Source organism: Peromyscus californicus, unplaced genomic scaffold (assembly GCF_007827085.1).
Source record: "Peromyscus californicus insignis strain IS unplaced genomic scaffold, ASM782708v3 Scaffold_15__1_contigs__length_86483966, whole genome shotgun sequence".
In the NCBI taxonomy this organism is placed as follows: Eukaryota; Metazoa; Chordata; class Mammalia; order Rodentia; family Cricetidae; genus Peromyscus; species Peromyscus californicus.
Genome location: NW_026294447.1, coordinates 84,681,262 through 84,701,247, shown reverse-complemented (window position 1 = coordinate 84,701,247; position 19,986 = coordinate 84,681,262). Strand labels below are relative to the sequence as shown.

The 19,986-nt window shown below is 43.2% G+C and overlaps 1 protein-coding gene across 1 annotated transcript in view; it reads left to right on the top strand.

Annotated features, from left to right (window-relative positions):
- Positions 1-4,229: 4,229 nt before the first annotated feature.
- The window catches only part of Actr10 (actin related protein 10), a 32,334-nt gene continuing 16,577 nt past the window's right edge, over positions 4,230-19,986 (top strand). Inside the window, exons 1-6 of the mRNA XM_052739653.1 lie at positions 4,230-4,453; positions 7,853-7,925; positions 9,296-9,378; positions 10,436-10,544; positions 14,364-14,471; positions 16,111-16,178. Of these exons, the coding sequence (XP_052595613.1) occupies positions 4,377-4,453; positions 7,853-7,925; positions 9,296-9,378; positions 10,436-10,544; positions 14,364-14,471; positions 16,111-16,178 (518 nt within the window). The 5' untranslated portion in view covers positions 4,230-4,376. The remainder of the gene's footprint in view (positions 4,454-7,852; positions 7,926-9,295; positions 9,379-10,435; positions 10,545-14,363; positions 14,472-16,110; positions 16,179-19,986) is intronic.

Genomic DNA, 19,986 nt, shown 5'->3' with positions numbered 1-19,986 from the left:
CAGGGGGGGGCTCCTGGCCTCGACTCCCCTAGTCTTCCAGACTAAGGAGGTCTACGGTCTTGGGCTTGGGCCGGCGGGGTCCTTGTGGCTTCTTGGGGCACTCTCGGGCCCAGTGTCCCTTCTCCTGACAGTAAGCACATTGATCTTTATCAAGGGGTGGCCTCCTTCGCTCTCCCGACCTATCTCCCTCTCTCCGCTGTCCCTGAGACACAACGGCGGCCAAAACCTTTTTCATCTCCCTATGCTGTTTCTTGTCCCTTTCCTCTTGTTTCTGCCATCTCCTTTCCTCTCGCTCCTCAGGAGTTTCTCTCTTATTGAACACTTTCTCTGCTTCCTTCAATAAGTCTGGCAACCCTAGCGCCTGTAAACCTTCCAGCCGCTGCAATTTGGTTCTGATATCTGAGCTAGACTGATAGATAAATGATAGGATGACACCTGGTGCTTGCCCTGGGTCTTCTGGATCATACGGAGTGTACATCCTATAAGCCTCCTCCAGCCTCTCTAAAAATGCAGCGGGTGTTTCTTCCTTTCCCTGTATCACATTCCTTACCTGAGCCAAATTGGTAGGCCTTCTGGCGGCCGCTCGGAGACCCGCTAAGAGCAACTGGCAATAGAGACGTAGATGCTCCCTACCTTCAGGTGTATTGAAGTCCCAGTCTGGGTGGGTCAAGGGAAAAGCTGCATCGATGATATCTGGGAGTTGGGTTGGCCTCCCGTCATCGCCCGGAACCTGCTTCCGGGCCTCCAGGAAAACTCTCTGCTTCTCCTCTACTGTTAAGAGGGTCTGCAGGAGCTGCTGACAGTCGTCCCAAGTCGGCCTGTGAGTCACTAGGATGGACTCAATTAGGCCGGTTAAGGCAACAGGATCCCTGGAGAAAGGGGGATTATGTTGATTCCAATTATAGAGGTCTGAGGCTGAAAAGGGCCAGTACTGCCACTGACGATTCGGCCCCTCTCTGAGCGGGAAGGCCCTGGACTCATTAGGGGGGCCATCCCGGCGGCCGTGGAGGCGGCCGGCAATGGGGGACGGGGCTGCGTCCTCTTCTTCAGCCCCGTGGGTCCTGCGAGTCGAGGTGACTTCCGGATCTGCCACGGGCACGGCCGGGGACGCCGCCACCGGGGCGGCGGCTGGGGCCGCTTCGGCCGGCTCTCCAGGTGGTCCGGCTCGATATGGTGGTGGGTCCTCCGTCAGGAGATCTATAAGGGGGGTATGGGGGTCTGGGGGAAGGACTGGAGGCTTAGGAGTCTCCTTGTGAGGGAGCACGGGGTAAAGGGAGGAGTCCGGGTTGGGGGGCGCAGAAGGCCCAGAGACTGGAGGGGGCTGCGGAAGGAAAGGCTTAACCCATGGAAATGGGTTCTCGACCAGTGATCTCCAGATGGCGATATATGGGACCTGGTCGGGATGCCCATAAGGGCTAGGGGCAAAAACCTTACCCTCCACCTGCGAAATAAGAGAGAGGTTAAAAGATCCCTCTCGCGGCCAGCCGACATTCATCATGACCCATTCGGCCTCGCAGAAGGTGATCCATTTCTTCTTCCTGACAATGTCACCTTCATTGTTTCCTCGGGCCTTAACATCGGACCAGTGGTCCTTGGTTAGGCTCAATGGGGTGGCGACAGCCTGTCCCATGGTGGTCTCTAAATAAAGAAGGGTTAAACACACAACGAGAAACAAACAGACAAGACAGACCACAGAATTTCGCGCTGCGCGGCTCCGGCGTAAAACCGAAAGCAAAAACTCAGATGGGGACGCGGAGTGTTTGAATTCTCCGTCCCCTGCCAGTACCACGTATCCTTCTGATGCGTGGGTGGCCCCGAAAAACCATGCCCCAGAGGGGACTTCCCGTGCCCCAGAGGGGACTTCCCGTGCCCCAGAGGGGACTTCAGATACCCGTGGAACGTCTTCCAGGGTTTCGGTGGGCGAAGTCCGAGCTCGTCAGCTCCTTCAGCCCCCACCAACTCAGAGCTGACTTTGGACGCCCGACGAACACGAAAGACAAGTAAACAGACTGAGACAATACAGACAGACAATGGCCGGCCAACTTACCTCCTGACAGTGGGTCGGTGGTCCCGAGACGAGGGTCTCCGATCCCGGACGAGCCCCCAAATGAAAGACCCCCGTTTGGAGTCTTCCCTCTGGAGAGACCCTCGCCCAGAGATCACACCGAGACCACAAGTCAGATGCAAACAGCAAGAGGCTTTATTCAGGAACACGGGTACCCGGGGCGATACAGTCCCTCCAGAGGCTGAAGAGACTGGCGCGCCGACCGGCTGGGGTGGAGGGTTTTTATAGGGTTGGGCAGCGGAAGGGCGGGTACAGAAGCAGGAAGCATAGTTTACAGGGTTCTGATTGGACGATTCATATGAGGCCAGGTTCAAACTCAGGACAGCTCGTGGTTTTTCCCCGAGCTCGACACGCCTGCTGACTTGGCTCTTATCCAGGGTACAAGTTGTTTTTCTGACCTTTAGTACCCTGTTCTGGGGCCGGGTGACCGACCGCAGATACCCTGTTTGTTCCTATGCCCATGAACTTTCCCCGTACTTTTCAGGCCTTGCTCAAAAATGGCGTTAGGCTAAGCAAGTATGCTGGGGCCCTTCAATGAGAGCAACTCCAGCAACTCTTTTTTTTTTTTTTTTTAAGATTGATTTATTTATTATGTACACAGAAGAGGATGCCAGACCTCATTATAGATGGTTGTGAGCCACCATGTGGGTGCTGGGAATTGAACTCAGGACCTCTGGAAGAGCAGTCGGTGCTCTTAACCTCTGAGCCATCTCTCCAGCAACTCTTAGTTCTCACGATTCTGCAGAAATCATAACAAACCCCGGCGCATCACTAAAAGCATCTGGAGCATGTAGTTTGCTCAAAGTAGGAAGAGGTTTTCCAAAGCGTCAAGGGACTTATGCCCAGGTCCGCCCGCCTCTGCCTCCTGAGTGCCGGGATTAAAGGCATGTGCCACCACACCAGGCTTCTCCACTCATCTTGAAATTCCCTTCCCCATCACAAATTCCTATTTCATGCAATTACTTCCAAAAATTTACTTTCAGGAGGATCACTGATCAGACATGCAGGTAAATATGTTTACTAGCAGCACAATTTCCAAAGTTGAGCATTGTGCAGACTTAACAGAAAAGACCTTGGCCCTGCTCAATTCAGAGGCAGGTTATGAAAGATATTCTGGGGATGATCAGGACATTCCTTTTCCTACAGTCATAGAGATAACACCCAACCTAGCATACCAACATTAGTTAGTCGTTGGTAGACTAGGCTTCATCTTAATCATAACTTCATTTGAATTTAATTACATCGGCAAAGACCCTGATTATAGTAAAATCTCTTTCTGAGGTTCTTGGTAGGCAAAAATTTGGTAGGTCTACCATTCCATCCAGTCCAGCAGCTCTAAGATCTCCTGTGTTACCTCTCTCCTCTGTGCCCTTCTGACAATCTCTTCAATACTACACCAAGTTAAGCTATAATTCTAAAGAAATTATTTTCATAGTAAGCTGTGAAGCATGTAACAGTCCTCTGTCAGAGTGCCAATTTGTACTTTATCACAAAGATTTTTGCATCTCTCCGCAGCTTACACAAAATTTTGGAGAAAAAAGCACCCTCTGGTTCAGCACTGTTTCCACTAATCCAGACGGAGGCTCCACAGATTCAGATGCTACTTTAACTGTGCTTTATCTGGAATTAAAATTTTTAGATGACTCGGTACCAAACAAAACATCACTTGTACTTATGTTAGAAGATTTTTGTCTGGGCGCCGGTGCACACGCGTGTGGAGGCCAGAGGTAGCGTTAAGCGTCGTTTTCAATGGCTTATTTTTGAGATAGGATCTGTCACTCAGCCTGGAGCTCCCCATGCACCAAGGCTAGCCGGCCAGGGAACTTTGGGGATCCGCCTGTCTCCACCTCCCCAAGGCAGGTTTTGAATTCAGACCTTAGGATCCGTTTCTAGGACCGCTGCGGGAACAGTGAAAGTCAGTCTCTCCTGAGCAGACTCTATCTTGCGTGTTTATTGCGGCGATTAAATGTCAGGACAGACCTCCAACACAGAACTGCGGAATGAGCCAGGGCTTTTGAGTTCCCGCCTCCACCGTCAGGGCGGGAAAGAGCCGGCCGCGCAGGCGCCCCAGGCCGCAGGGCGGAAGGACCCGGAAGGCTCCGCCCCCTAAGGTGTCCGGCGCGCCTGAGCGCCTGGGCCTTCCGCGCCCTCCCCGGACCTCCACATGAGAGCGTCTGCGAGGAAGGCTTACGGCGTCAGGCTTCTCCTTGGCCAGTTCGGGTCCTCAGCCACGCGAGGACCCCGCCCCGCCCCCGCGCCGAGGCTAACTCTCGCCCAGCTGACTGCCTGACGTCTGCACGGTCTCTCCGCGATGCCGCTCTACGAGGGCCTGGGGAGCGGCGGCGAAAAGACGGCGGTCGTGATCGACCTGGGAGAAGCCTTCACCAAGTGAGCGGCCCTGGGGTGGCTGCGGGCCCCAGGGAAGGGCGGGTGGTCGCGGCCCGGCAGCTGTCGGTAGGCCCGCTGGGCAGCCGGGACCTTCCCCCGGCGTTCCCGCAGACCGCCGCCCTCGTTGCCTCGAGGCAAAGCTCGGTCCGCAGTGCCGAGGTGTTGTCCAAGAGGACTCTCGGGCGGATCCGGTGGGCCGAGAGGCCCGGGAAGCTGCGGGAACTGCCCTCGCCCCCGCCTAAGATGATCACGGGCCATCACTGCAGGGTTTGACAGCGATGCCCCGGAGTCGGCTTTCTACCTCTGGCTGGGTCAGATAGGAAAGCAGAGATCGAGTTGTAAGATCTTGTTGTAAGAGATCTTGCTGACTCTTTCCGTCATAAAACATGTATGGAGTGGGGAGCCCTGTGGGTTCTCTGGAAATGGATTGTTCCCCAAGAGTGTAGGAAACCCTGCTCCTAGGAAGACCAGGCACATGAAGACGTGAAACCGTATAGATAAGACTGGAAATCGTGTTGGTTACCTAACCTAAACTCTTAGACCATAGTTTGCACTTTAAAAAAAACACTTTGTAAACACTGGAGTAGTGGTCCTCAAAGATGCAGAGATCTCTTTCAAGGGCAGAGGTGAAAGACACAGATACACAAACCTTAGAACTTTTGGACAGTGTCGGGATTGATGGAGATTTTTGAGGTCTTTGGACCATCCATTTCGGAGGCCCTGTATTGGACTCAAGAGAAAACACAGAATTATATCACATATATGCATATACAAGGTGATGTTAAATTTGAAATACATATTCGGCTCAAGAGAAAACTGACAGAATTACATCATATGCACACACATATATGTATGTATGAGGTAAATTTATTTATGAAATAGAGATGCTTGAATTATTCCTTTACACATCTGTAAGCACTGTCTCACCTCAGTAAATATCAAGTAACTACTGAGTAAATAGCCACAGGAACATACTTAAAAATTGCCCGTTAGCCGGGCGGTGGTGGCGCACGCCTTTAATCCCAGCACTCGGGAGGCAGAGCCAGGCGGATCTCTGTGAGTTTGAGGCCAGCCTGGGCTACCAAGTGAGTTCCAGGAGAGGCGCAAAGCTACACAGAGAAACCCTGTCTCGAAAAAACCAAAAAAAAAAAAAAAAAAAAAATTGCCCCTTAGGAGTTACAGAATTGGATCATACATAGTTCTTGATTATTATTCTCTCATTCTCTACTTGGCCCTCTCATATTCATATTTTATTTTTTTAAAAACAATGTGGTAAGTACTTAGAGATTACTACCTGGAAATAATTATTTTGGCTATACATTGGAAAAATAAATTATTGTGTAGGAATATAATTAAACACATCGTTTAAGAATGATGTCAAGGAGAGCTTAAACTACCCCAGTACGTGTGTCTTGAGGACTTTGAGGAGCACTGTGTGTAAATAACGTGGAGATAAGAATGGAGAAAGAAGCTGGAAAGAGAAGCTGGGTGGTGGTGGTGCGTGCCTTTAGAGGCAGGAGGATCTCTGTGAGTTCGAGGCCAGCCTGGTCTACAGAGTGAGTTCCAGGACAGCCAGGGGTTTAAAAAAAAAAAAAGGAATGGAGAGAGAGAGACAGAGAGAGAGAGATACCTGGGCATAGGAGAACAGTATAAAAAAGTACCCTGGAGAACAAAAGGTGTGATTTAAGGGTAAATTTGCATTATAATCATTTTTACAATTTTTTAAACAAAATTTGTTTTACTAACACAAAAGAGATATGGCACTGGCTACTGATTTTTCTTTTTCTTTTTTGGAAACATGTCTGATGTAGCCCAGGTTGGCCCCAAACTCATGATCCTACTCTCTCTGCCCTCCTAAGTTACTGCATATATGCCCAGTATGCTTGGCTTAAATACTAATTTTTAAAAGGATAGAATATACAGTTTTAAAAAATAACACCTGGGCCAGGGCTGGAGAGATAGCTCAGCAGTTAAGAGCACTGGCTGCTCTTCCAGAGGACCTGGGTTCAATTCCCAGCAACCACATGGAAGCTTGTAGTTGTCTGTAACTCAGGTTCTAAGGACCTGACACCCTCACACAGACATACATGCAGGCAAAATACCAATGAATATAAAATCAAAATAAATAACCAAACCTGGGCCAATGAGATGACTCACCCAGTAAAGGTTCTTGCTGCCAAGTCTGAAAACCTGAGTTAGTCTCAGGACCCAGAGTAGACGGAGAGAACCCACAAGCTGTCTTCTCACCTCCTGTGTCCACTGTATCACAGCCACACACATACACACAATAAAGAAATATTAATAAAAATAATAGCAATGCTATTGTGAATGTAAGCGTGTTTGATTTCACAGTGTATGAAGTTATTGTAACTGTCAGATTCACATAGTTTAAGAAAATAGCCTTGGAGCTGGAGAACTGGCTCAGTGGGTGAGAGCATTTGCTACTCCTGCAGAGGACCTGGGTTCAGGTCCCAGCACCCACATAGTGGCTCACAACCATCCTTAACTCAAGTTCCAGGAAAGCTAATGACTTTTTCTGACCTCTTTGGGCACCAGGCATACATATAGTGCACATACATACACACAGGCAAAATACTCATACACATAAAATAAAAAAAAAAATATATATATATATATATATTTTAAAAAGAACAGTCTTGAGAAGTAGCATGCTAGCAGTTACTTTATTAGCAATAGTACTTTATTATTTATCAATGTTAAAGCTAATAACAGAATTATAAAATTATTTGATAGTGTGTATGTGAATCAGTCATGTGTCATATAGTGAATGACATTTCAGTCAGTGAAAGACCACATATATGATGTCATGGTTTTTCATTAACATGTGGGTTGTCATTGACCAGAGTTTCTTTATTCTGAATGATTGTAGTTCCCGTTATTCTGTGTTTCCATGCATTTAGCTGTACAAATACTTACTCTTTTCTGTGTTTTTATATAGAAAAACACCATTGAGTTAGAGTTGCCTGCAGTATTTAGTATAATAACTTGTTATAAAAGTGTATAGTCTAACAACAGTCACACACAGCTGTGTTTTTAAGTTTATGTAAGTACACTCTTACAATGCTACAGAGTAACTAAATCACCTACCAATGCCCTTCTCATATCCTATCACACTTGAAGGAAGTCACATAGTGTATATGCAGGGTTGTAAAAATAAATGAGACACTGGCTTATTTTGGTGTAACAAACTTGATATACTTTGCTTCTTCCTATAGTGTGTTATCAAATTATCAATAGGTGTTAATATCTTTTTAGATTTTTTCCTGTGACCCTTTAAGTGAGCAGACATATCTCCAGATGTTTTGTGGCCATTGTTTCTCTGGCACATATTTAGAAAGAATGTTATAAGTCGAGTGTTTATTTTCCATTTCTTTGCAGGTGTGGATTTGCGGGAGAAACTGGTCCACGATGTATAATTCCTAGTGTGATAAAAAGAGCTGGCATGTCTAAGGTATCTTTAAAAAAAAAAAAAAACAAACTATGGAGGGGGGCAAGATGGCTCAGTGGATAAAGGTGCTTGTAGAGCAAGCCTGGCAGTTGAGGTCAACCCAGAACCCATGTAAAGGTGGAAAGAGAGAACCAGTTCCACAAAGTTGTCATCTGACCTCCACACAAGTGCTGTGACACTCACGCTCATACATCATGCATGCACGCACGCCCCTGCACACATGCGCAACCCACCCCACACTAATATTAATAAGATGTGCAAATTAGAAAAATATGATTTCAGGAGAATTTTTTGTGAGTTTTTTGTGTGTATGTTTTTGTTTGTTTGTTTGTTTGTTTTGGTTTTTTGTTTTTTGAGACAGGGTTTCTCTGTGTAGCCCTGGCTGTCCTGGATCTCACTCTGTAGACCAGGCTGGCCTCGAACTCACAGAGATCCACCTGCATCTGCCTCCTGAGGGCTAGGATTAAAAAGTCATCACCATCACTGCTGGTTGAGTGTTTTGTTTTTGTTTTTTCAATCAACTTTATTAAGGTCTATCTAATTTTATATGACATGAATTTAATCATGATGTGCAACAGTCATATAATCCAGGGAATGAACCAGGTCTAGAATATTTGAGGAGGCCTTTGCTGTTTTTTGTTTTTAAGATTTATTATTTTTATTTTATGTGTATGTGTGTTTTGCCCTGCACTCATTCAAGTCCACTTCATACATGCAGTGCTCCTAGAGGCCAGAGAGGGTGTCAGATCCTCTGGCACTGCCATTACAGTTGTGAGCTACTTATGTGCTTGCTAAGAACCAAACCTGGGTCCTCTGCAGGAGCAGCCAGTGCTCTTAACTGCTCAGCCTTCTCTCCAGCCTTTTCATGCTTCTTAAGCTGTTCTGAGTTTTTATCATCAGTCATGCCCAGATGTTTTTTTAAAAAAGCTTATAAACACAGCACTGTGTATTCACTTATAAATGTATGTTTCTCTTTCTTACAATTCAAATTGCCATTTTTTTAGCCATTGCCAGTTATTTGGAATTCCTAACACTTTTTGGAGGGAGATTTGTTTTGTTTGGGGTTTTTTTGTTTTTGAGATAAAGTTTTATGTATTTTAGGTTGGCTTTAAACTCTTATGACCTTAAATTGGGATCCTCATGCCGGTTTATAGACATGTGCCACCACAGCGAGTTTTATGTATTTATGCCATGTTTGGGCTCTATATATGCTATGTAGGTCTGCTAATTGAGCTACAGGTGTAGCCCAAGGTTAATTGTTCTTGATATCTATATCATTAATATAAATCCATTTGTTATGAGGAAATATATTAGTTAAAAAAGCATAAAAAGATTGTTTATTAATAAAAGAAATCATTTTAATTTTTTTACAGCCAATCAAAGTTGTCCAGTATAATATCAATACAGAAGAATTATATTCCTACTTAAAGGAATTCATCCACATACTGTATTTCAGGTAAGTTGAAACTTTATTTCAGGGTTGTTTTTCCTAACTTCAGCAGTTAGGTAGATTGTTTTTTTCCTCTAATGCCAGTTGAAGGGATGTTTGGTTATAGCGCATCTGATGCAAAAAAGAAAGTTGAATTCCATTGCCAATTTTGTTTATCTTCAACCTTTTGAAATTTGTAAAATTGTTTTTAAAAGTTTATGTGTGTACATGTGCATGTCTCTAGGCACTTGAGTGTCAGGGCATGTGTATGGAGTCAGTTGTCTCTTTCCACGTGGGTCCCATGGGTCTAACTCGGGCGTGTCAGCAGGTGCCTTCACCCACGGGCCCATCCCACCATCCCTCTCTTCAGCTTTTGGAAAAACATACTTGAAGATTAGAAAATTAAAAACCGTAAGAAAACATTGAAGGCAAATCAAGTGTCCATTAATAAAAGGGTAAATAATGGATATCCATATGGTGAAAGATGCAGTCGTTATTAGGGCTGAGACGCTTTGCTCAGTGGTAGAGCACTTGCTTATTAGCATGCTCAAAGTTCTGCATTCTGTCCTGAGCACCAGGGTGGGTGGGGTGGGGAGTGTTCTGTATCTGTGTGGAGTGATTCAGAAGAGTAAAGTGTATTGAAAAGTGAAAAAAACACTTCAAAGGACAACTATGGATTGTGTATTCCTGCTTAAATGTTCGTACTCCTCTATAAGAGTGAGAAAACAATACAAAGCATTTCTTGTACTTTCCGAACAATAAATTTATTAGACTCTTGTGGTTTTCAAGTTAATGTCTATAGCAACTGGAGTTTTGTGAGCCTTTACTACTTTTGCAAATCTAACAAGAAAATACCTGTCTAATGGCTAATGGTGGTAATGATAATGACTGTAGTTCCTGCTACAGTGCTTGGCATACTCTAAGAACTCAGAACATCATCTTCCTGGAGTAATAAAATGAAGATGTCTTTTTGTCATAAAACATCTTAAGATACGGTAGTACAGTTTATTCTTAAATTGCATTACTTATCAAAAAAGTACAGCTCTTTATTTCCTTTTAAAAACAAAACTATCATTTTTTTCAGGCATCTGTTGGTGAATCCCAGAGACCGCCGGGTTGTGGTTATTGAGTCGGTATTATGTCCTTCCCACTTCAGAGAGACACTTACTCGTGTTCTTTTCAAATATTTTGAGGTACCTATTTTTATTTTTAATGTGTATGTATGTGTACCTGTTGTGTACACGTGTATGTGAGTATCTGTAGAGGCCAGAGGTCCAGTGTTTTCCTTAGTCATTTATCCATCTTATTTTTTCACTTATTTTTGACAGTTTTGAGGTCTTATGAAGCCCAAATTGACCTCAGACTTGCTGTATAGCTGAGGATGACCTTGAACTTTTGGTCCTCCTGCCGTGACCAAGCCTTCATTATCTGCATTGCTTTCAACATCTTCTAAGAGCCTACAGAACAACCCATTTGAGCTCTAAACACTCAGTGGCTTTTCTAGCTCCAAGTTCCAAAGTCCTTCCAGTTCATCACAGCAATACCCTACAAGCCTGCTACCAGCTTCTGTCTTAGTGTGGGTTTCTGTTGCTGTGATGAAACACCATGACGAAGAGCAACTTTGGGGAGGAAAGGCTTTATTTTGTTTACACTTCTAGGTTACAGTTCTTCACTGAGGGAAGTCAGAGCAGGAGCCTGCAGGTGGGAGCTTATTCAGAAGCCATGGAAGGATGCTGCTTACCAGCTTGCTCTCATGACTTGCTCAGCCTACTTATAGAACCCAGGACTTATAGTCCACAGTGAGCTGAATTTATCCATGTATGCACCACCGTGCACCCCCACCCCCACCCCATCAATCATTAAGTTAAAACATGTTCTACAAGCTTGCCTACAGCCTAATCTTATAGAGGCATTTTCCCAATGGGGTTCCCTTTTCCAGGAGACTCTAGCCTGTGTCAGCTTGACATGAAATTAGCCAGCACATGCCTTCACCTCCAAGTGCTAGGATTGACATCTGTTTTTGTGCAGTGCTGGAGATTGAACCCATGGCTTCATGCACACTAAGTAAATACTCCTACCAGCTGAATCACATCCCTAGCCTCTCTACCTTAGTTTTCAAAACAAGATCTCTCATGGATTCAGGTAGCCTGGCTGGCCATGAAGTCCCTGCTGTCTCTTCTCACTGGCATTACAGGAGTGTGCCACTTCGCCCAGCTTTATTTATATGGCTCCTGGGGTGATCTGAGCACTTTCCTGAGGAGACACCTCGCAACTCCTTGAGATACCTATTTATTTATTTATTTATTTGGTTTTTTTGAGACAGGGTTTCTCTTTGTAGTTTTGGTGCCTGTCCCGGATCTCACTCTGTAGACCAGGCTGGCCTCAACTCAAAGAGATCCACCTCTGCCTCCCGAGTGCTGGGATTAAAGGCACGCACCACCACTGCCCAGCCGAGATACCTATTTTTAAATGAAATTTGTAAATTGTTTTTAAGTAGAAAGAAGGCTAAAGGTTAGCTCAGTGGTAGGGCATTTGCCTGGCATGTACATTGTTCATAAAATAAATCTTACTTATTACATTTTAAGGAAATGTTTAAACCAAGTCCGAATTTTATCTCATAAAATGGGAGGTCCCGGGAGTGGGGATTACCTCTTACTTTTAGTAACATTACTTGTAATCTTCATTTTATAAGAGCAGGAACCAGTGATGCTTGCCTGAACTCCCAGGATTTGGGAGGTGGAGGCAGAAGAGTAAAGGCACCTCTGTACATAGTGAATTGGAGGCCAGCCTAGGCTGCTTGAGACCTTGTCTGAGAAAAAAAAGTTGATTACATATAAACATTTATTTATTTTTATTTATATATATATATATAAAGTCAAAACATACTTAATACTAAAAACACCCTGGCGAGGGTGATTGGTTGTCAGTCATTTTGTAAGACAAGTCTGAAGAAACAAGTCCTCTAGCACTGCCCTTCCTGATGCCATGACTCGAATTCACTGCAGTGGAAGATGGCAAAGTAGGAAGGCAGATCAGCTCTTAGCTGAGGGAAAAAGTCTGCGTGTATACTGAAGGATTTCAGTGGCTTTACATTGGTATCCTTATCTTATATGACTAGAATACCTTCTCTGTATAAGTAATAATAATCTGGGGACTGGAGAGATGGCTCAATGGTTAAGAGCATTGACTGCTCTTCCAATTCCCAGCACCCACATGGCAGCTCAAATTGTCTGTAACTCCAGTTCAAAGAGATCTGGCACCCTCACACAGACATACATACAGGTAAAACACCAATGCACATAATTTTTTTTAAATGAAAAAAAAAATACAACTTTTTTATCTGTCATTTGATTATAAAAGACTTTCATATTTTGATCAAATATCTGTGCTATCACCAAATCTAGCAAATTCTCACAGAAAAAAAAGTGTTAGCCGGGCAGTGGTGGCGCACGCCTTTAATCCCAGCACTCGGGAGGCAGAGGCAGGCGGATCTCCGTGAGTTCGAGGCCAGCCTGGTCTCCAAAACAAGTTCCAGGAAAGGCACAAAGCTACACAGAGAAACCCTGTCTCGAAAAACAAAACAAAACAAAAAAAAAAGTGTTAAGGATTTATAGTTTTGCTTTTCAATTTTTACTGTTATGTTATGATAGGATGATGGGATTTTAATTTTTTTTTTTTTTTTTTTTTTTTTTTTGAGACAGCGTTTCTCTGTGGCCTTGGCTATCCTGGAACTTGCTCTGTAGACCAGGCTGGCTTCGAACTCTCAGAGATCTGCCTGCCTCTGCCTCCCAAGTGCTGGAATTCAAGGAATATGCCACCACAACTGGGCTGGTTTTAAATTTCTTCTAAGTTTGTATTATTATTGTGTATATGCACGTGATGATGGATGGCCATGCCACAGTTTCAGTGTGAAGAATAACTTTGGAGTCAGTTCTACTTTTATGTGGGTTCCAGGGGTCAAACTCGGGTCTCTGGGCTTGTGCTCCAAGTGAGTGTTCCTGCTGAACCATTTTTTCAGCCCCTGGTGTTTTAAAAATATAGTTCATAGTGCAAACTTTGCAAATAATGATAATCATTATTTGCCTAGCAGGGCGTGGTAGCATATTCCTATAATCTCAATACATGGGAGGTTGATGTAGGATCAGCAGTTAAGGTTATCCTCAACCACATAGCAAGTTGAAGACCCTGTGAGGACTGTTGATGCACTGCAGTGGGTAGAGGTGCTTGCCCTTAAGTCTGACAACCTGAGGAGTTTATTCAGTCCTCAGGACCTGTATGGTAGAGGGAAAGAACTAATTTCCACAAGTTAGCCTCTGACTTCCACATGTTTGCTACACGTGCATGCATGTGTGCGCTTGCGCGCGCTCTCTCTCCTCTCCTCTCCTCCCCTCCCGTCCCGTCCCCTCCCCTCCCTTCCCCTCCGTCTAAATTTTAAAAGGGAAAGAAAAAGACAGCCTGAGCTACATGAGACTCTTGTCTTAAATAAATTAGAATTGTTTCCTAAAGCTGGGCATAAGAGTGCATGCCTGTGACCCCAGCCCTTGAGAGTGAGCAGGAGGTCACTGCAGTTCACCCACAGCCTGGCTGTTTCACCCTGTTCCCCAAAGGGAAGGAAGGGGCGGGGAGGGTAGAGAGAGGTGGGGAATTCTTTCCAGTATTTTCATATGGATGGCAGAGGCACCAATTTTTTTAGTATCATCTTCCCCTGACTACATTTTTCTGGGCTTTTATCTCTTTCAATATTCAACTTCAAAAAAGGTAGTGTTGATAAAAATGCTTCAGAATTGTCATTTGGAATGAAACAACCTAGTTAAATTACTTCTGTTGATTGTGATATACTTTATTGAGTACATTCATCTAAATCAGAAAGCTAGTTCTTCATTTAACACCAACAGTTTTTGAACAATATAAATCAATGCATTGTACCTATGAATTTTTCCAGGACATTGCAAACGAATCAGACATCTTTAAACACTGAACTCAGCCCTGGTCTCTGCTACTTTGTTTTCCAGGTTCCATCTGTCTTACTTGCTCCAAGTCATCTAATGGCTCTCCTGACACTGGGGATTAATTCTGCTATGGTCCTGGATTGTGGATATAGAGAAAGCCTGGTGCTGCCTGTATCTTTTCATCAATTAGCTCATGTTGTGGGTTTTTTTTTTTCCACTCATTTTAACTAAAGTAATTGGGGTTATAAGAATGATTTTTGTTATTGAAGTATTTTAGATTACTGTGTGTAATACAAGTTAATCATGTGATAAAGTTCATAGACTTGTAAAACTTCAACTTCTTGTAGAAGTTATCCTTATGATTCAGTCTTAGTTTGTGCTCCAGGAGCAGATCTAGTCAATATTATGTTCGGTTTTCAAGATGCATTATCAGCTAATGAGGATAATTAAATTCTAAGAAAGGAAATCATACAAAGAATAATTGGGCAAACTAAAATGAGAAAGTTAAACTAAGAAAAAAATTTTAAATGGTAGAATGAAATTGACCTTCATTATAGAAAAAATGCATTTTTTTCCTATCTGTGGACATTGGATTAATGAGCTAGGGCAGGAAAGGACAAATCTAGGCTGTGCTTCTTCCTTACAGGGTACCACTCAAGTAGCTTACACTCTTGGCCTCAGTTTCCATATCTATAAAATAGTGATGATATCCCATCTCATGGAAATGCTGTGTGTCTTTTAATGTAGGACCTGACATGTAGTTTATATCATCCAATAAGAGACAGCTAATAATTCGGGCTGTCACAGAGTATTACTACTGGTTTTATAAATAGGTATATTCCTTTCGATATAAACTTAAAATATAGATAGACACTTTATAGTATTGTCACAGTGAATGTTGCATTGTTGAAAATGCAGTTAAAGTACATGAACATAAGGCTAGCAGTTTTGAGACCTAGATTTATATGAGAAGAAACGTTTACCTGAGGGAAATAAGAACTAAATTAGGCAGTAGCTTTTCAAATATGAAGTACTTTGTGTTTAGTTCTCAAAACAATCGTGCCATGTAAGTACTATTCTTTTCATAAATGTAAGAAAATTGAAAGTTAGGGTGAGTTTCTATAAGCATTTGGCTAGACTATACACCTGTGTTTGTGTCCGAAACTGACACACTCATCAGTATTCTTTTTCCCTTTATAAGTATTGTACTTACCGAATGTTAACCAAAACAGTGTATGAAGTGAGGCAATAGATGCAGAGTTTGGTCTTGTGTGCTGGCCTTTCAGCTCAGCTAATAGAAATACAGGGTGGGCCATACATGGAATTTAAAAATATCTAAGAAATTCTTATAAATTAAATCAGTAAAGTTAATAGCATACTTTATTTAGCCCAGTATATTAAAAAATATTATTTCTCTGTGTAATCAATATAAAAATTATGATATAATCCAAGTATTTTTTCCTTTATTAAACTTTTGTGAATTTGCCTTGTAACTTGGGCTCTTAAAGATGTCAAAGCTCTGAACAGCTGAATTTTAAGCACTCAACAGGCCTGTATTGCTAGTGGCGTCCTTGTTGGGTGCCTCTGCCCTAATTAATGGATGGTGATATGTGCCTGCCTGTGCACACTGAAGTCTGTTTTCTTTGGTGAACACTATGTAAAAGACTTGCTCCTAACTTTTGTGTAACTTTGAAAATAAGAAGTAATAGCTTACCACCAAGGTTGATTAGAACAGTATGGTAGAGGGTGGTGTAAATACCAAGGAAACATTGTATCTCCTAAGATGGTGATGGCCTTGACTACGCTCTAGATATATGAAGGCATCCCAGTACTGAACTGCTGGGGAGCACTCCCCTTAGGAGGAAAAGCTCTTCACAAGTAAGTTTCTTGGATGTTTTCTCACCAGTGCCACAAAAGCCAATGTTTAGAATCTGATTTTTAATTCATTCTGTTCTCTTTTAGATTTGAATGCATCATCAGATTTTTTTTTTTTGAGATTTATATAATTATAACATTTCACCCTTCCCTTTTCTCCCTCCAGTCCCTACCATCAACTTTCCCTCCTTCAGATTCATGGCCTCTTTTTTCACTATTGTTATTACATATGGGGTGTGTGTGTGTGTGTGTGTGTGTGTGTGTGTGTGTGTGTGTGTATTCCTAAATATAACCTGTTGAGTCCTTGTAATGTTACCTGTATGCATGTTTTCAGGGCTGACCATTTGGCACTGGACAACAACTGGTATGCTCTTCTCTGGGGAAGACCACCTCTCCAGCTCCCAGCTTTCCTCAGTTGCCTGTAGTTCTTTGTGTAGGATTGTGGCCTTGTCCACTTTGGCATGCCCAGTGATACTATCTTTATTCAGCTCACATTTGGGCAGTCCTTTTGTTCAGACTATGGGTGTAGCTTCTGGTATTGCTGAGACACAATCTCCCAGCAAGTCCCTGGTCCTCTGGCTCTTACAATTTCTCTGCCCCTCTTCTGTAGTGCTCCCTGAGCCCAGGTGCAGGAGTGTTTTTTAGGTGTGTCCACTGGGACTGGATGCCACAACTCTACATTTTGATTGGTTGTAGTTTTCTGTAGTGGTCTCTGTCTCTTGCAAAGAGAAGTTTCCTTGTTGAGGGGTGAGGACTACAATTCTATCTGAAGATTCAGAGTCAGGAGCCTCCTATGAGAGAGAACGTTACATTGTTTTTCTGGTTCTGGGTTACCTCACTCAATATGATCTTTTCTAGTTCCATCCATTTACCTGCAAAGTTTATGATTTCATTTTTCTTTACGGCTGAATAGTATTCAGTGTATTTTCTTTACATCTACACTTTATCTAGTATACATTACCACATTTTCATTATCCATTTGTTGGTTAAATTATTTTTCCCTTGTTTACATTCGCTCCACTCCCACCCCCACCCCACCCCCTGAGACAGGGTTTCTCTGTATAACAGTCCTGGCTGTTCTGGAACTCACTCTGTAGACCAGACTGGCCTCGAACTCACAGAGATCCACCTGCCTCTGCCTCCCAAGTGTGCCACCAAGCCTGGTTTATTTCCATTTCCTGGCTGTTGTGAATAGAGCCATAGTGAACATGGCTGAGCAAGTATCTGCGGGCCAGGAAGTGGTATAGCTGGGTCGTATGGTAGATTTATTTTTAGCTTTTTGAGAATTCTGTACACTGATTTCTAGAATGGCTGCTCCACTTGGCAATCCCAGCAACAGTGAAAGAAGGCTCCCTTTTCTCTGCATCCCTACCCACATTCTATGGCAGTTCTTTTGTTGATGTTTGCCATTGTGTCTGGAGTCAGACACAATCTCAGAGTTGTTTGGAATTGCATTTCCTGATTGCTAGGGATGAGGAACAGTTTTTGAGATATTTCTCAGTCATTATTTTCCTTCTTTTGAGAACTCACTGGTCAGGTCCCAGGCCCATTATTTGAATGAGCCATTCAAATGCCTAAATAGTTTTTTGTATGTTCTGGATGTTGCTCCCCAGTAAGAAGTATGTATAGGTGGCAAAGATTCTGTGTGCTCCCTCTTCACCTGGTTGATTCTTTTGCAGTGCAGAAGATTTCTTTTTAAATACAGTCCTACTTGTCGTGTGTTGGCCTTCATTCTTAGGCAAATAGAGTCCTATTCAGGAAGTCCTCTCCTGCACTTCTATCCTGTAGGACACGGCCTGCGTTTTCTTACAGCAGTTTCAGGGTTTGAGGTTTCACGGTTAGGTCTTGGATCCATTTGGAGGTAGTTTTTTTGGCCAGGTGATAGCAGTGGCTCTAATTGCATTCTTCTGCATGTGGACATCCAGTTTTCCCAGCACCATTTGTTGAAGATACTTTTTCCCTCCAGTGTGTTTTTGGCATCTTTGTTGAGTATGAAGTGGCTGAAGTTATGTGTGCTCATGTTGGACTTCAGTTTAGCTCCATTGGTCTAGATGTCTGTTTTTGTGTCAATACTGTATTGTTTTTATTACAGTGGTTCTGTAATCTATCTTAAGATATTGAATTGTAGCCTGGCGTGGTGGTACAGGCCTTTAATCCCAGCACTTGGAAGACAGAGACAGGTGGATCTCTGAGTTAGAGGCCAGCCTGGTCTACAGAGTGAGTTCCAGGACAGCTAGAGCTACATAGTGAAACCCTGTTTCAAAAACCGCACACATACACAAAAGATCTGGAATTGTATCCCTACCGTCCAGCATTGTTCTTTTTGCTCAGGATTGTTTTAGTTATCTTCGCTCTATTGTGGTTCCATATGAATTTTAGGATAGTTTTTTTCTGTTTCTGTGAAGAGTGAGGTAGAGGTTTTTATTGGGATTGCATTGAATCAGTAAAAACTTTTGGTAGAATAGTCATTTTCACACAGTGTTAATACTACCAATCCATGAGCATGGATTTTTGTTCCCATTTTCTAGTGTCTTGTCTTGTCTCTCTCTTCAGAGGTTTAAAGTTTTTGTTGTAGAGGCCCTTCACTTTGGTTGGGTTTATTCCTTGATGTTTTGTTTTCTTTGAGGCTGTTATGAATGGGAGTGTGTCTGTGATCTCCAGTCTGTGTGTTTGTTGTATAGAAAACTAAGTTATGCTTACCATTTCTAGAAGTTTTCTGGTAGCATTTTCAGGATCTCTAATGTATAGTATCATACCATCTGCAAATAGGGATAGTCTGACTTCTTCCTTATTTATATCCCTTTCATTTCCTTCTCTTGCTTTCTTACTCCAACTAGTGCTTCAGGCACAGTGTTGAAAAGGTGTGGAGACAGTGGACAGCCCTGTCTCGTTCCTGAATCAACTGGATTGCTCCAAGCTTTTCTTCATTTAGAACGATGTTGGTTGTGGGTTCTCATATATGGCTCTGTATGTTAAGGTATGTCTCCTCTGTCCCTACGTTCTCTAGGACTTTCATCATGAAGGTATGTTGGGTTTTGTCAAAGGCTTTTTCTGCACCTGTTGAGATGCTCATGTGATCTTTGTCTTTAAGTCCATTTATATGGTTTATTACATTTATTGACTAGCATGTGTTAAGCCACCCCACATTTCAGGCACAAAGCCAACTTGATCATGGTGTATAATCTTTTCAGTGTATGTCAGTATTCTGTTTGCGAATTTTTTTTGAGTATTTTTTTAGTCTACATTCATTAGGGATATTGGCCTGTAGGTTTCTTTTTGTTGTTATATCTTTTTGGTTTTATATCTTTTTATATCTTTCTGGTTTGGGTGTTAGAATGATGCCAGCTTGATAGTCCCTCCCTCCCTCCCTCCTTCCCTCCCTCCCTTTTAGTTTTAGGAAGGACTGATTGTAGATAATCTGACTGTCTGGTAGAATTCTGCTGAAAATCCATCTGGTCCTGGACATGGTGCCCACATTTTCCTGTGCGTTCTTTTCCTCTATGTGTGTGTTCTCCTTTTCTTTTAATTGTTCATGTTCCTTGTTTCTCTGGTGTAGATCCTCAGACTTTATCTTCAAGTCCAGATATTCTGTCTTCTGCTCGGTTCATTCCACCTGAAGGCCTTCCTTTGAGTTTTGTAGTTGGGCTGTTTTTCAGTTCTGTCTTCATTTCAGCTTGAGTCCTCTTCAGTCTTTCTATCTCCTGACAGAATTCTGTTCTCAATCTGGGATGGTCTTCCCCATTTCCCTCAGCCTTATGCTTGTGTTTCTTGGGCGTCACTCGGGTGTTTAATTCTCCAAATTTCATTGAGC